Source organism: Macaca thibetana, chromosome 11 (assembly GCF_024542745.1).
Source record: "Macaca thibetana thibetana isolate TM-01 chromosome 11, ASM2454274v1, whole genome shotgun sequence".
Classification (NCBI taxonomy): domain Eukaryota; kingdom Metazoa; phylum Chordata; class Mammalia; order Primates; family Cercopithecidae; genus Macaca; species Macaca thibetana.
In genome coordinates this window covers 45,156,033-45,171,948 of record NC_065588.1, presented here as the reverse complement: position 1 = coordinate 45,171,948, position 15,916 = coordinate 45,156,033, and the positions used below count along the sequence as shown (strand labels likewise).

At 57.4% G+C, this 15,916-nt stretch overlaps 1 protein-coding gene and 1 long non-coding RNA gene across 4 annotated transcripts; one reads left to right on the top strand and one right to left on the bottom strand.

Moving 5' to 3' along the window:
* Positions 1 to 807: 807 nt before the first annotated feature.
* Positions 808 to 14,613, bottom strand: CACNB3 (calcium voltage-gated channel auxiliary subunit beta 3). 3 transcript variants are annotated; one of them, XM_050746910.1, is made up of 13 exons: positions 14,372 to 14,613; positions 6,303 to 6,425; positions 5,966 to 6,088; positions 5,389 to 5,504; positions 5,020 to 5,084; positions 4,784 to 4,803; positions 4,508 to 4,588; positions 4,258 to 4,316; positions 3,982 to 4,091; positions 3,217 to 3,368; positions 2,899 to 2,994; positions 2,630 to 2,779; positions 808 to 2,164 (listed from the first exon to the last, which is right to left on the bottom strand). In XM_050746910.1, exons 1-13 carry the CDS (start codon positions 14,411 to 14,413, stop codon positions 1,850 to 1,852), a joined length of 1,452 nt encoding a protein of 483 aa, XP_050602867.1. In that variant the 5' UTR covers positions 14,414 to 14,613; the 3' UTR covers positions 808 to 1,849. The 3 variants fall into 3 exon arrangements, with proteins under 3 accessions (XP_050602867.1, XP_050602866.1, XP_050602865.1); XM_050746909.1 differs by lacking the exon at positions 14,372 to 14,613 and adding an exon at positions 10,796 to 11,042; XM_050746908.1 differs by lacking the exon at positions 14,372 to 14,613 and adding an exon at positions 9,826 to 10,703.
* Positions 11,166 to 13,420, top strand: LOC126930211 (uncharacterized). Its single transcript, XR_007717478.1, has 2 exons — positions 11,166 to 11,227; positions 12,861 to 13,420. It is a non-coding gene; the product is annotated as an uncharacterized LOC126930211 (long non-coding RNA).
* Positions 14,614 to 15,916: the final 1,303 nt, after the last annotated feature.

Sequence of the window (15,916 nt, the reverse complement as noted above, 5' to 3'; positions counted from 1 at the left end):
GTCTAGTTCTAGCTTATTTCCCAGCTTCTCCCTGGCAGGGGGGACACCACTGGGTGCGGGGTGGGTTGGCTTGGAAAATGAGAAACAGTCACATTGAGAGCAGAGCAGAGGGTCTCTGCTGATGATCTTGAGTGCATAGGCGGACTTGAGGGGAGATGCAGAAGCCGTGCAGGACTGTAATGCATCTTCCGCCCCTGTTGTAGCCTGGCGGAATGTGTGGCCCTGGCCTGGACACCCGCTAGGAAGCTTTAGGCCAAGGTGAGAAAGGAAAGCAGTTGTGAAATTTTGGCAGGTGAGGCAGTTGGAACCACTCTGCCACTGTGTGCCCAAGGCCTGGTCTCAGCATCTTTGCTTGCGGCTCCCTAGTTGGACCCATTGCTCCTGGGAGGGGATGGTGCAGGACAGGTGGACTCAGCTGTATCAGGCTGTGGTGATAGGAACGCAGGGCCTCCCCCCGTACCCCTCTTGTTCACATGCTCTTCTTACCCCACAGAAAGAGTTGGCCTAGTACACGGAGTTCAAGTTGTAGCTGCTTCTAGGGCCTTTTTGGCCTGGCACAAGGATAGTGTAAAGCCGTGACCAAGTGTCTTCTTCCCCACATCCCAGGACAAGCTCCTTTCATGCTGCTGGATGTCTCCCTCTTGACACCTGGGCATGAGGAGTGGGGATGCCTGGGAGTGGAGTGCCTCCCCAGCTCTGCCTTTGTCCCCTTCCCGCCGGACAGATTCTCTGAGAGAAGGGCGGCCCGAACACATCTTTCCCTCCATCAGACTTGGGCCGCATCACAGACAGAACAGAAGCCTGAGGGACTGTGTATGATGTTTATTAGTGATGACAGTGAGGTGAGGCAGGGGCTTGTGGAGCATGCTCTGTAGGTCACACACTAGAGCCATAAGGTGAGAGTAGCCAGGGAGACAGGTCCTCTGTGCCCTGTCTCTCCCCATCTAACCCTAACCTAACAAGCGGCAGCTATGAGTCAGGGAACAAAGTCTGGAGCCCGGTTCTCCCAGGATGTATGAGGGACAAGAACAGAAACGACAGGATGCAGGGCAAAAGAATGAGAAAGGCAAGGAGGCCCCCATAAGTTCTCTGCTACACACACCCTCCTTCCCCAAACCCCCATCCAGGTTAGCTCCCGTCTGCCACTTGGCTTCACCATGCTTCTGGCCCCTGGTCCCGTCACATGTTAAGAAGCTTCCTGGCAGAGCGAGGAGAGCCCTTCCCTCCAAGAGCTTCGGCTGTGAGCTCTCTCTGGCCCGAGTGTGGCCAGCCTGCTGCTCCAGTCTTGGATGTGGATGCCCCACCCCAGCAGACGGATAGGTGTGCCACCCCGGGGGGGCTTTGATTGTCTCATTTCTAATATGTGGCAGTGAGGTGACTGGAGGCCCTCGGATGCCAAAGCAGTCCCTTGACTGTCAGGACTTGCACCTGCTCAGGGACCTTGTTTCTTCCTCATGCCATGGTGCCCACACCCCACCTTTTTGTCACTTTGATGGGGCATCCCTTCCCTGAGTCTGGTGGGAAGGCCCCTGCTAAGGGGATCCTGGCTTGAGGGCACTGCCCAGTGGGCAGCTTCCTGTGTGGGAGAAGAGGAAGGTGCCAGGGGTACAGAACACACAGCTAGTACCTGGAATGGGAGCCTAGTAGGGGTCACTGCCCAGGAGGTGAGGGGGCCCCCTGTTTCTCCCAGAACCTTGGGACCACAGGCAGCCCTGAAGCTGGGGCTGAGCAGGGGGTTTTGGGGGCTGAGCCTAATGCCAGCCTAATGCCAGTCTAACGCCACCCTGCCTGGAGTGGGCCCCCCAGCCAGCTGTGCCTGTGCCTGCCAGGGTAGGGCAGCAGGAGGCTGTCAGTAGCTATCCTTGGGCCAAGGCCGGTTGCGCTGCCAGTTCCGGTCATTGTGGTTGTGCTCCGAGTCCTGGGCTAGAAGCCGGTCTTGGGGGTCATGCCCGTTAGCACTAGGCAGCCCCGAGGTGTGTTGGCGGTGAGGCTGGTACAGGTCCTGGTAGGCATCCGCATAGTCCTCCTCCAGGTGGCGGGAGCTACGCTGTGAAGATCCTGTCCAGGCTTGGCGGGAGCTCTCGCTGGCCTCATCGGAGGGCATCAAGCTGTCCCGCTCGAGGGGGGAGTGCTCCTCGCCACGCTCCCCGAGCAGCTGCTGGTTCTGGGGGCCACACAACAGCTCTGAGTGAGGCAGTACAGACCTCACCTTGTCCTCCGGTGAGGTGCGAGATTCTTCCCCCCTCAACTCTCAATTCCCCGGTACAGGAATCAGTGCAAGGAAGAAGTATGCTGGAGCATTTTTCCTCTTCCAAGAGAGAAAACTGAAGCTTCGACTCCCACAAAATTCAGGCTCGGCCTTCAAGGCAGCCTGGGAGAAGATTCGGAGATTGTGTTTCTTTTGACCCCTAGGAAACTAATCTCTGATGTATCCATCTCATTGATTGATTCCCTCTCTCCTCAGGAAGCTCCTTTGCCCGTCTGCACTAGCTCTGCACAGCAGAGCTGAGAGTTCTACAATCCTTTGGCATGCTGAACTGGAGGCCAAGGACAGTCCTCTGAGCAGGGAGGGGCAGGCAGTGCTTTGGCTGGCTTAGCTTGAGCATCTCTGCCCACTGGAAATGGTTACCTGAAGTCCGGGGATGACACTGGGAGGACCCAGAAGTCCAGGGCCAGGGGCTGGGTGGTGCGTAGCCCGCCAGTAAACCTCCAGGTACTCGGCCAGGTGCTCACAGGCATCCTCCAGCTGGTTCTCATCCAGAATCACATCAAATGACTCCTGAGGAGGGGGAGGAAGGTGCAACATTGGTTTCCCCTCAGCAGCAGCCCCCAACCCATCTCTGTCACTGCCGCGGCCCTGGGGGAGTGGGCACAGAAGCAGCTGACCCAGGCACTCACCGGTGGACACTGAACCAGCTTATCGTATGCCATCATCTGTACGGTCAGGTGCTTCATCTGTGACTTCCCCCGGGAGCGAATGAGACGCTGGAGTACCTAAGCGGGGAGGGCAGAGCTAGGCCTAGAGTCTCTCAGGACTCTGGGTAGAGCTAGGCATTTCCTCCACTTGTGGCATCAGTAGCAGGTGAGGATGACTCAGAGTCGTGTTAAGGGCAGCAGGAAAAGGGAACTCAGGTGCCAAGCAGGGACCAAGTAGAGTCGTGCCACATTCTAGTAGGGTAGCCCTGTGGGCCTCCTCCATGACCCCAGCTGACTTACCTTTGGTGAGGACACTTTGACAAAAACGATGATGGGGGCCAGCGAGGTCTTGGCCAGCTGTGCTGGGTGGTTGATGGTGTCAGCGTCCAACACTACTAGCTGCAGGGATTTGGCCAGCTCAAATATGCGCTCGATCTCACTCTGCACTTCCGCTATGGAGGGAGGCAGCAGCAGTGGTCACCAGGAGCTCTGCCCCACTGCTCACTCCAGCAGACTTTGAGGGCTCCCAAATGGTGGACAGGAAGGAATTGGAGAGAAAGGGCATTCATCGAAGCCTGGGCAGGCAGAGGAATGGGGATTGAGGAGGAGGGGTGTGTTCTTGCCAATCCTGGGGGCAGGTAGAGGAGTTGGGCAGAAAGACAAGGAGGCAAGGAAGAGAAAAGGAGGAGGGGCCAGGCATGGTGGCTCATGCCTGCAATCTCAGCATTTTGGGAGGCCAAGGTGGGCCAATTACTTGAGGTCAGGAGTTTGAGATCAGCCTGGCCAAACCCTGTGTCTACTAAAAATGCAAAAATTAGCCAGGCATGGTGGTGGGCACCTGGAGTCCCAGCTACTCAGGAGGCTGAGGTGGGAAGATTGCTTGAACCCAGAAGGTGGAGGTTGCAGTGAGCCGAGATCTCACCACTGCACTCCAGCCTGAGCGACAGAGTGAGACTCCATCTCAAAAAAAAAAAAAAAAAAAAAGAAAGAAAGAAAGAAAAGGGAGGAAGAAGGTTCTCACTGGTGCTTGAGTGGGCACAGAAGCAGGTGGCGGGGACTTCTCACCGATGCTAGAGCGGGCAGAGGAGCGCTCAATGATGGTCCTCTTGCCAGGATTGTTGAGCACAGATCGCTTTGCCAGGGAGAGGTCGGCTGTGACTCGAGTGATGGAGATCCTGGGGTGGGAGTGGAGAATCCCAACTAGCTTCTAAACCTGTGCCTCAGCCTCTCCTTACCCAGCTCCCACTAACTCTTCCCTTAGAGAAGACTTGCTACAGCATCTGGAAGTAGGCCATGAGCTTCTCCTTGGTTCTCAGGCCACCTCAGGCCAGGGCAGCTTACCTGCCATCAAATCTGTGTTTGAGGAAGTCAAAGAGAGCCTTCTGCATCATGTCTGTGACCTGGTGGGAGGGCATGGCACTGATGAAGGGCCCTTTTGGAGGGAGGCAGCCTCCCCATGCATGGCCCCAGAGTCGACGTCCTCCACATACAGACCCTGGAGGGAGGAGATAGACCCCTTCCACTTTCCCTAGGGACTTCCTGTGGCAGGCTTGGTAGAGGTGACTCTTTGGGGTCAAGGACCTTCCCTCACCTCATAACCTTTCAGAGAGGGTCCGACCAACACCACAGGCCGCATGGAGGGCACCACGTCATATGGGGGAACATGTTCCGCCTGCAGAATGGACATGAGGTCAGTAGAAACCATGGCCCTAGTGCCTGTCTCATGCCTGGTTGGTGTCAAGGCAGATCCAGAGGTTCTGGGCTCCCTCCCTTCTCTGTTCTGCCCTCCAACAATGACTGCCTAGAACACTGTCCCCAGAGCCATAAGCCATGATCCCCCCCAGCCCAGGTCCCTTCCTTGACTTACCTGCTTTTGCTTCTGCTTGGCTTTTCGGAAAAGGAAATACAAGATTAAAGTTGGTGAAGGGGGAAAGGTCCCTGGGGGCACGGTATCCCCATCCCCAGGGAGATACTGGCTTCTCCCCACCCCTTCTGATCCCTCCACAAAACCCCTTCCCACACAGTTCACTTGGGCAGAGTCCCCCCTTTCCCTGTGTCTTAGCTACCCACCTACCCAAAATGGGTGGGTTGAGGGGAGGCTACCTAGAGATGGTGGAGGGGAGCGTCGGTTGCCAATGTCACTCAGGCTGGAAGGGTTCCCGGATCTCCTGAGAAGAAAGGGAGGCGAGAGAGAGGTAGAGAAGAATGTGTCTCTGTGTACATATGTTCTATGCATTATTTAATAATTGTACACATTTCCATATGCTTTATCTAGTGAGACAGGTGTACACGCAATATGTGTGCATTCGTGTGTGTGTTTGTAGATTTGTTTAGTGTGAGTGTGTAGAGCCGGGCGTATGTGCATGTGTATTTCAGGGGGATATGCATGTGTGTGGCATGCATGACGATGTGTCCTGTGGGTACAGTTCAAGTGTTTGGGGTGTGTTTACTGAGTCACAGCCCAACTCTCACCTGGCCTTCTGCTCCTGTTTGAGCCGGATGCTCTCCAGGCGCTGGGGGCTGGGGATGAAAGCGATGTCCCCGCCCTCTTTCACTAGCCGCCCGATCCACCAGTCATTGCTGTACTTCTGGGAGTGGGTGGAGCAGGAAGGGTGGTGAGAGGAGCGCCCTGCCCAAGTCCTGGTTCTTCAATGTGAAGAAGCCAGCGAGGCAGTCACTGAGCTGGTCTAAGGAATGCAATGCAAGGGGCGGTGGGCAGAAGGGGCCAGGGGAAAGGGCAGCCAAGTTCGGGCCACCCAGGATTTCTGAGTGAGGCACTGCAGCTGTCATAGGGGACCTCGGAGGCAGCTAATCTAACTGCTCACTTGATGGACATGGAGACTGAGGCCCAAGCCAGGTCTCAGAAGGATGGAGACCCTGGGGATGAGGTCTTAGATATGAGGGGTGGACAGGTGTGTGTTAAGGAGAAGAGCTGATTAGCTTGGGGAATTAGACTGAGGACTGAAGTAAGAAGCATTGGGATCTGGGGCAAGAGCAAGAAAATGAAGTGTCAGAGGCTTAGAAGTGTTAGAGCACGGGGGTCGGTCACCTCTTTAATGTGCAGAAAATCTTTGGCCTCAAAGTTGACTCCAGAGCCCTGGACGGGGCACTCCTCATCCAGTACGCCACAGTAGCTGACATTGGTCCTCACCGCAAATGCCACAGGTTTGTGCTGGAGAATTTGGCCATTAGTGCAAGTGAGAGAAGCCTCGGAGCACCCTTTCCAGCTTCAGTGCCCCAACAGCAGAAGGCCGTGGCCTCTGCCCCTCACATGCACCCTCTCACACTCAAGGACATCCTGCCCAAGGAAACCTTGGGACTTAGGACCAAGTGCAGGTTTCCACCTAGTTTGGCCTCCTGTCTTGCCCCATGCCCAGAAAGTATACCTTGGCCCTTTCGAGCTGCTGCTGAGCCTGGCTCTCTACTTCACGCCGGGCACTTTCCCGGTCCTCCTCCAAGGAGACGTCTGAGTCCAGAGATGGGCGGCTGGTGTAGGAGTCAGCTGAACCCTGGGTTGGGAAACAGGCTGTGACTCCCAGGCTCCGGCGTGAAGGACGCTATGGAGGCACCCTCCTCACCTTACAGTGTTGCCTCTATTGCCCCGTTTCTCCATCTCCAAGGGGGTGGCTGGGTCCCTATGGCCCCTCCTATCCCCTGAGAAGGGCCCCGGTGCCTCCGAGGCTACAGGAAACCTGGCCCCATCTATAGGTGCAAAGATCTGGGCCCCTCCTCCCCCAAGCCTATTAATACTACAGCTTTGAATAGAGCCTTCACTTCTCTCTTTCCTCCCTTTTCTCCCCTCTAACATGTCCTCTGAGCTGAGGGAAGGGAGGAGTGCTGAAGATGATGTATTAGAGATGATTCTGGATCCAGGAGACCCAGCCCTCTTGTTCACAGCAGCCTGCAAAGCAGCCTGGACATCATCCCTTTAAGATGCCTGGCAGGAGTCCAGCCAGCAGTAACAGTCAAGAGACGCTGGTTGGCACAGCACCAGTCCTGAGTGTGGGGATCCAGCCATCTGCCCCCTAAGATCCTACTTTCCCTACTCCAACAAGGCTCTGAAGGCTCTCAAATGGTGAGCCCTTACCCTTCCAGGGTGAAGAGGAGGACACAAAGCTGCCAACTCCTAGAAGTTACCTCCCCTTTGCTCTCCCCACCCCCTACTTTTCTTCCTCCCACACCTGCTGGGGCAACTGGCCAGATATAGGCAGCAAACAAGACACAGACCGAGAAGAACACAAAGCTGTCTCCCTGGACGCAGGTGAGGCTGGGCCATGCCTACCACTTGGCCTACATCTCCCCAGTCCTTTCCCAGGCCCAGGGGACACTGGCCCTAGAAGAAGGCTATGCTAGTGCCAGGCAACTCAGCTATGGAGCAGGACCCTGGGGATGTGGGGAGTGGGTAACATGAGCAAGGAGAGTCTCTGAGTCCTGCCCATAGGAAAGGTCATAGGCAATGAGGGTGCATTTGAGGGTCACAGAGCTCAGCTTCAAGGCCATGAGGGAGAGGCACAAATGAGTAAGGGATGCTGGACTTCGAGACAAGAGCCCAGAGGTTAGGATGTCTGGGTTTCCTCCTCTGCCTACGGAAAGAGTCTTTCGTTTCCTGCCTCAGTATTCCCTCTCTGTGGGGAGAAGCCTCAAGTGATACTTCCCACGATTCTGAGATGCCAGTGGCAGAGACAAGGGATAAGCCTAAATAAGGGGTTCATGCAGGAGTGTGTGTGTGTATAGGGGAAGGGGCTTTAGAATGTCCTTGGGTGGAGGAATATTCTCTCAAGCTCACTGGGCACGACCACCTACAGAAGGCAGCAGAGGCCAGACTCTCAGAGGAGAAGGCAAAATCACACACCTGCTGTCCACTGTGCCCTCTACCCCCACCCTGCCTTGAGCAAGAGGGCTGTTCAGCTGGGGGTCAGCCCAGGCTCTCGAGTCTTAGGCTAAAGACAGTGTCTATAGTACACCAAAGGCCTGAAGATAGCACAAGGGGGAAGGTTCTTTCGTTTTACAGAAGAGTAGAGTCTGCCCGCTGTTCCTCATCTCTCCTGAGAACAAAATGAGGCTGGATGGCAGCAGGAAAAGTGGGGGTTGAACCCCAGAAATAATCTTGGCACAGGGTGAGGGACCTCCTTCCTAGGGGTCTTAAGACACAAGAGAAACCTCTGTGGGATGTTAGTATCTGAAGCGACCAGACAGGGGCCAATAGGCTGGGAGGCAGAAGGCAAGGCAGATGACCACTCACTTTGGTACAGATACATCGGGTACCTCCCAGAAGCTCAGCACCATGCTAAAAGAGGAGTCTGACCTTTTCTGCCTGCGCTCCAGACTCTCAGCCCAATTTAGTAATCTTTATTTTTATTATTTTATTTATTTACTTAGAGACAGGTCTTGCTCTGTCGCCCAGGCTGGAGTGCAGTGGCACAATCGTGGCTCACTGCAGCCTTGAACTCCTGGGCTCAAGCGATCCTCCTGACTCCTGAGTAGCTAGGACTACAGGCATGCACTACCATGCCTACTAGTTTTTTGTAGAGACAGGATCTTGCTATTTTGCCTAGGCTGGTCTCAAACTCCTGGGCTTAAGCCATCTTCCTACCTTAGCCTCGCAAAGCACTGAGATTGTAGGCATGAGTCTCTGTGCGTGGTTTAATTTAGTAATTTTTTTTTTTTGAGACGGAGTCTTACTGTGATGCCCAGGCTGGAGTGTAATGGCGTGATGTTGGCTCACTGCAACCTCTGCCTCCAGGGTTCAAGCATTTCTCCTGCCCCAGCCTCCTGAGTGGTTGGGACTACAGGCATGCGCCACCATGCTAGGCTAATTTCTGTATTTTTAGGAGACACGGGCTTTCACCATATTGGCCAGGCTGGTTTCCAACTCCTGACCTCAAGTGATCCGCCCGGCTTGGCCACCCAAAGCGCTGGGATTACAGGCCTGAGCCACCTTGCGGCCTAATTTAGTAGTAATAACGCCTGGGGCATCTGGGGTTACCTGACCTCTCACCCTGGGATGGGAATCACAGGATCTCTCCCTAAATAATTAATGAGTTGTGCTCAGAATGGAAGCCCCTCTCCATTACTTCCAAGTCCTCCAGGCTAACTTATCTCTCGTGCTCCGGTATTACTTCGGGAGGCCAGGGCTGCCCTGCCAGGCATGATCTAGGGTCTTACCTTTCCTGTACCCTGCTACGCCAAAAGAGCCAGAGTGTCAGTACTTTGGAGCTGCCAGGAGTTGGCACAGTGCCCTGGTGGTGCCCCCCTTGCCTAGTGAGTGTGTGGGCAGGCTGCAGCTCCTCTCTTGCCTGGCACGGGGGAAGGAGAGGAGGGAGATGAGCCGTTGGATTTATTTAGAGCCTGATCTCCCTCCTACTGCTTCAGAGGGGGCCTCAGGGAGAGCAAGGAGCCAGGCAAGAGAAAGGGAAGTGGGGGAGGGTGATCAGGAGCCAGAGAGCGATGGGAGGGAGCAATGGGTCAGCAGGCTGTCCTCCAACACCATCCACATGTCAGTCTGTTCCTTGCAATAGCCCTTGCCTTCTCACCAGGGATGGGAAGAACCTCCTAGGGCCCTCCAGCCCCACAGAGAGGTTTGTTCTCAAGCTCACCTTGGCACCCTGGGCTATACCAGCTGTCCCTTCAACTGTCAGAAAGAGGTGTCCACCAGAGCCTTGAAAATGATCTGTTCTAGCAGCAATGTAATTACCCCAGAGGCCCCATGGAAAATTGGGCCCAGAAGGAGCCCAGTCCCAGAAAAGGACAGTTGCCTATTCTGAGCATCAGCACTCATCTATCCTGGGCCTGGCAGCAAGTGATGGGAGAAGACTGGAACATACTCCTCTTTCCGACCCAGGGGTGCTCCATCCTATTGGGACCCCTTCCAAGCCATCTATTGGTCCACTCCTAAGGAGGCCTTCTTACAGGACATTTGAGGGAAAGTTGGCAGCTCCAAGGGTCTGAGAAGCTGCTCCGCATTCTTGCCCCATCTTTCCAGGCACTCTCCCTGCTGTCTGAGCTCCGGGAATCACTGCTTAATGAGCTGATTTGTCTCAGTGGGTCAGGAGATAAAAGCAAAGAGGAGAATTAAATATTTATTGGTTGCCTGTTTCTCTGAGCAAAGCGCATCCTCTCCATCCCCAGGCCCTCAGCTCCTCTGGCCTCACCTCCAGGCCCTCCATGCTGGGCAAGAGCTCAGGATGCCCGCTGCTCAGAGGAAGCCTCAGCAGGGGGCTGTGGAATGGATGGGGCTCAGTCACCTGGCCTACCCATGTGCTGGGTGCCCAGGTTTCAGCCTGAGAGAGAAACTGGGCTAGAGAAAGGGTGAGGAGATGAGGCAGTGCGCAGAGATGGAGGGGGTAGAAGGGAATAATGGAGCTCCTCAAGTTTTAGGATCCCTCTGTCTAAAGAGGCTGGTCCCTGGCTCCCTGGTGTCCTCTCAGCTCCCTAATGTGTTGTTTGCTTGAGGCACAAGAGGTCCGGAATGTCTGCCTCCCCAACTACCTGGGCGGCTCTCCTAGCTGTTGTGTTCAGACCCCAGAAATCCAGAATTTGGAACTCCAGACATGGCGTGTTCCCTCTCCAGAGCTTCTGTGCCCTCGGCCTCCAGCCCTGCCTCCTCCCATCCCTCTTTCCTGGGCCGTGGAGCCACCTGCTTGAGCCCTTCCCCTATACTGCCCCCTCTCTGCACACACCCGATGCCCCAGGGTCTGAGTCTGGGTCGCTGGGGAGCGCTTGGCATGAAAATCCATCTCCCCACGTTTTTAGAGCGCCCCCCTACACACACTGCCCTGCCACTGAGGCGTTTTTCAAAGTCCTGAACTGGGGGAAGGGTTGAAGGGAGAGGAGGTGTCACCCCAACTTCCCCGCCCCCACCCTCACCGTGGGCACTCACCGCCTCCGAGTCCTCAAACCCGGGCACGTAGGAGTCGTCATACATGGGGGAGTCCGGGTGGGGGAAGCGAGCGGCGCCGGGGGCGGGAGCGGCCCGGAGGCAGGGGCGAGGACTGCGGGCCGCGCCCGGGAGATGCCACGGAGCCCCGCAGCCCTGCGGGCGGCGGCGGGGAGCGAGAGAGCGCGAAGGAGGGAGCGAGCCGCGAAGACCAGCTGCTCGGAGCTCAAATCACCGCTCCCCCCACCCCACCCCCCCAAACCCAGCCGGTCCCACCCCGAGCGCGGCTGAGGAATCTGGCGCCCGCTCCTACAACAATAGTGCCCGCCCACCTGACCCCCTCCCTGGGAGAAGGCGGGGGCGGCGAGGGGGCGGCGGCCACCGGGGAGCCCGGGCCAGGCCCGGAGAGGGGAACGGACCCGTGCGGGGTGGAAGGTGGGTCCCCGAGCACCTACGGGGCCTTGGCGGCTGGGAGGAAGGGGAGGAGAGGCTGCGGGCGGGGCGGATCCAGGCAGGGAGGAGGCGGGGCGAGGAGAGATGCGGAGACAGAGACGCTCGGCAACCCAGGAACTACTCCGCCGGGAAACAAAGGGCTGCGGCGGGGGAGGGAGGGGGCGCTGAGACCGCGAGGAAGACGCGACCCGGGCGGAGACTGGAGAGGGCGCAGGTGTCGAGGAAGCCGGAGAGAGAGAGGCAGAGGGAGGACGGAGAGGACAGGAAAATGGGGAGACCCTGGGAGACAGAAGAGGCGCGGGAACAAGCGGCAGACGGGGGAGGGGTCCCAGGCGACAGCAGTGCGGGTCTGGGCCCGTGCGTCCCGGAGGCTCCGAAGCAGACCCCGCAGTAGTCCCGGGGAGGAATGGGCTTAGTGCCCCCAGGCTAATGCCAGGACGCCAACTCCTGCCCCAACAGGTGCCCGGCCCCCTCAGTACGGGAACGCTGCGGCAAAGGCGGTGTTGCCTAGCCCTTGAGAAGGGGGGAACTTTCCGTGAGCTGGATAGGCCTCTCCACACCTGTTGCACAGATAGATTTCGTCTTAGTCCGGCCAGGATGGGGGTTCCGTTCCCCACTTCCCTGCCAAGGATCGTGCCAGACAGTGCCAAGGCATCCGTGGGAACTGGGTCAGAAAGGGGCTGTTTTAGGTGAGCCTAAAGGGAGGGGAGAGAAACCAGAGGGTGGTGGTAGGGGATAGTTGTGGGTGGGATCCTGGCTACACTGGGGTTAGGAGAGGAAAGGGCCAGTCTCCTCAGAGTCACTAGGGTAAGGCCAGATTCTCCCCTCAGCAGAAGGGCTTGTACCACTCTGCACCACTCAGTCTCCTTCACAGGAACACTGAGATTTGAGGTAAGAGAGCCGCAGCCCTTATATTGAGGAAACTTTCCCCAAAGATCCACCCATTTGAGCTCTCTCCTTTTTTCATCTCCTGAGCAAAATTCCTTCTTTGATTTTTGACTGCCTACCTTTGTGCCCCACAAGGAGGACGTCCATAGACAGGGGTGCACTTGGAGGCCTCCTGGTGCCCATGCCCTTGGCCCTGAGCTCAGTCCTTTTCCTTTCCCAATTTCTCACACCCGGGAGTTCAGCAATCTGCTCATCCCTCCTAGGCTTGAGGAGAATCAGACATCCAAAACTCTGACATAGCTTAATAAGATCTGTGGTAGAAGGCACTGTGCATGGGAGAGAGAAAGCCCACCCAAACCAAGTGGCTTCCCACCTGGGTCACTTATCGGTGTTATCTTAGCAAGAAAAAGAAGAGGCTTCATCTTCAGACTGACATCTTTAGTCTGTCTACTGTGGGTGGCCCAGAGCAGCCCTGCCCAGCACCTTCCTCATGCTGGGTTTGACAAACAACTTTGTTACAGCCCCTGTGGCTGAAGGGACGTCGCTATTGGGGGAGGCAGTCAGCTTTCACAGTTGCCTCTCCTGAGTCCAGCACCAGTTGGGGTTTGGTCATATACTGGATTCGTATTGGAAGTTCCGACACTGCCCACTTTTGTGCCCTCACCCAGTTACTCAGTATTCCTTGTATCCCCCTCTTTCATCCTTTTCAATTCCTTCTGTCTTTCAGGGGCCGAGAGAGGTGTCGGAGAGTAAGACCCTCAAGGTGCTTTTCTCCTGGGAGATGGTTCTAAGAAGAAAGCAGTGGTGGAGGCAGCTGCTTCTCTTCCCATCCCTGCATCCACTCTCTTGGCCTCTCCTTTTGGGACTCTCCCACCCACAGAAGGTCCTGGGGCTGTAGGTAACAGCGGATCTGCCATGGGCAGCACTCCTTCCTCACACTCCTTGTAATCTGCGACAAGGTTGTCTAAGTCTGCTCCTGAGGCATGTGTTGCCATGCCAACCATCCCCAGGAGATGGGTTCAAGTTCCTCATACCTGGCCCTTCCCCTGGGTCCTGCAGGAGCTTCAGAACTTCCCTCCTTCTCCTCATATCTCTGGGTTGCTACCCAATGCCCCTTTCTTTTCTCATCTCACCCACACCTGCCTACTCCAGTTGTAATGCCAACTTGGTGACTTCTTGTCCTGTGACACGACATGTGCCTGTCAGTATCCATGTAGCCCTAACCTCTTTTCTTTTTCATGGCTGGGCATAAAGGGAGAGAGCTGAGGGCAATAAAGGATCAGGGGAGAGGCTCCTCCTGCTGATTCTTTCTAGGAGAGAGTTGTTAGACTGGCAGCTGGCAGGTACCCAAGTCATGGAAGCAAGACATAAGAGGAAAACCCTGAATAATCAGGTTTGGGAGCTGGAGTTCTTGGGAGGTTTCAGAATATATTCTAGCTTCTCCTGTAAGTGCACCAGGAAGCTGGGCAGATCCCTGTCCCTGGGCACTGAATGGGGAAACTGAGGCAGAAGCTAGGCCTTCTGGGAAGACTTAAAGACTCCTCTCCAGCAGTTTTTTTGTTTTGTTTTGTTTTGTTTTTTTGAGACGGAGTCTCGCTGTGTCTCCCAGGCTGGAGTGCAGTGGCCTGATCTCGGCTCACTGCAAGCTCCGCCTCCCGGGTTCACGCCATTCTCCCGCCTCAGCCTCCCAAGTAGCTGAGACTACAGGCGCCCGCCACCACGCCCGGCTAGTTTTTTGTATTTTTAGTAGAGACGGGGTTTCACCATGTTAGCCAGGATAGTCTCGATCTCCTGACCTCGTGATCCACCCGCCTCGGCCTCCCAAAGTGCTGGGATTACAGGCTTGAGCCACCGCGCCCGGCCTCTCCAGCAGTTTTTAAGATCTGGACCAGATAGAGGCCCCTACCATTCTGGCTGCTAGGCTGCCAGGGAACTCGGGGACAGGCACTAGGGGAGCTTGGCAGAGCCCTTCTTGTAATCTAGCCCCTTTTTTCTGGCTTCCCGGTCAGTCCTCTCCTCCCATCCAATCCCAGTACTAGGAAGCTGCCAGCTCTGGCCGCTCCCTCCTCTCTAACCCGGTGCCTCTTCCACCCCTGGTTTCACTTCGTCCGGTTTCCCTCCCTCCCTATCGGTGCAGTTTCACCCAAACGCGTGCCCCCTTCCTAGCTTGGAGCGGAGCTCTCCTCCCATCCAGTGGGGAACCCCCCTCCCCCTCCCCCCTCCCCCCACCACGGTTACCTCGTTCAGCAGGAAGGTTGCACTGGAGTCAGAAAAAGACATAGACCAGGCTAGCGGCCTCTCCTCCTCCCCCGGGCCAGGGGCTCCGAGGCGGGAGCAGAACCCGGCCGCTGCTCTGCACGCTGCTCCCGCCTGCACGCCTGGCCTCGCCCCACGCCCGCCCGGCTCCGCCGCCTGCTCCCTTCCCTCTCTCCTGGTTCCCTCCCTCTTTCTCCTCCCTCCTCCCTCCCTCCCTCTCCCTTCCTTTCTCACCGCCTCTGTCAGTCTCTGGCTCTCCCCGACTTTCAGCCCAGCCTCTCTCGCCACTTCCGTCTCTCCTAAGGTCCCCGTTCTGTTTTTCCGTGTGCCTCCCACTGTCCTTCCATCCCCACGTCGCACCCTCGCTCCTCAGCTTCCCCTGCCCCTCTGCTTCTTCCCTAAAGTCCTCCCGAGAAAGGGTAGGGACTCTGGAGCTTCCGCCGCCGCAAGCAGAAGGGCAGGAACAGCTCCAGGGCTGCCCCAGCACCTGAGCTCTTGGCGGAAGCTTCTGCTCCCTCCCGGCCCTGCTCTGCGCGCTGGGCGCGCATCCCCCGGCGGCGACTGCGACCCCGACCTCGGCGGGGAAAAGGACCGAAAAGCAAGAGTGCTGGTGCTCGGCTCGCCTGCCCAAGCGTCAAGGCGCCCATCTACCCCTCTCTGGCTCGGCCCTGTGTCTCCAGCGGGATCGGCATCCCTGTGGAGACAGCCCAGCTGGGATCGCCCCGCGCCCGCGGAGTCTCTGCTGTCTCTCCTCTCTGTCTCACTCCCGGGTTCTGGTGCCGCGGGTCTCAGCTCCTCGAAGGGGAAGGTCAAGGCGAAGCGACGCGGCTCCCTCTCGACCGGCTGCAGCGCCCTGGGCTCGCTGGCCCGGCGGCTGCACGCGCCCTCCAGGTGGCGGCACCGCCTGGAGTCGGGTCCCGGGGCCGCGGGGTCCGGCCCTGCCAGCAGGCGGCGCTGCTCGGGCCAGAGCAGGGGGGACGCACCCCGGATCCAGACACCGCCCAAGCCCAGGACGAACCCCTCTTCCCCTCCTTTCAACAGGAACTGCAGTCCCATCTCGAGACCCCCAGTAGGAGACCCCAGGCTGCCTTCTACTTATCCCCACCCCGTAGGGCACCTTCGAGACACCCGTGCCCCTCCGGGACCCTAGCCCGTCCCTACCTCCATCCTGGTGTCGAGGGGCTCCCCAACTAAGCCGGGCAGCGTCCTGGCCGGGACTGGGCAGCAGGGAGTACAGAGTCGCGGGACCGCTCCTCGGGTCAGTACCCCTCCCGCCCCTTTCTGCGGGTGCGTCAAACAGGACAAGCCCAAGTTCTGGCGGGGGAAGGGGGAGCGGGGGTGTAGTCCCAGTTGGCTCTCTCTCTGGACCCTTCTGAGCGGACAGACCGCTCATTGGTCCCTTCACATCCCCAACGCCCCCATGCTGGACCCTTTTCCAGACCAAAGACGGCACCTGGGGCGGGGAGAGACGGACCCCCTTCATGGAGACAGACACACGCTAACCCAGGTCCCCAACTTCCCCTCAGC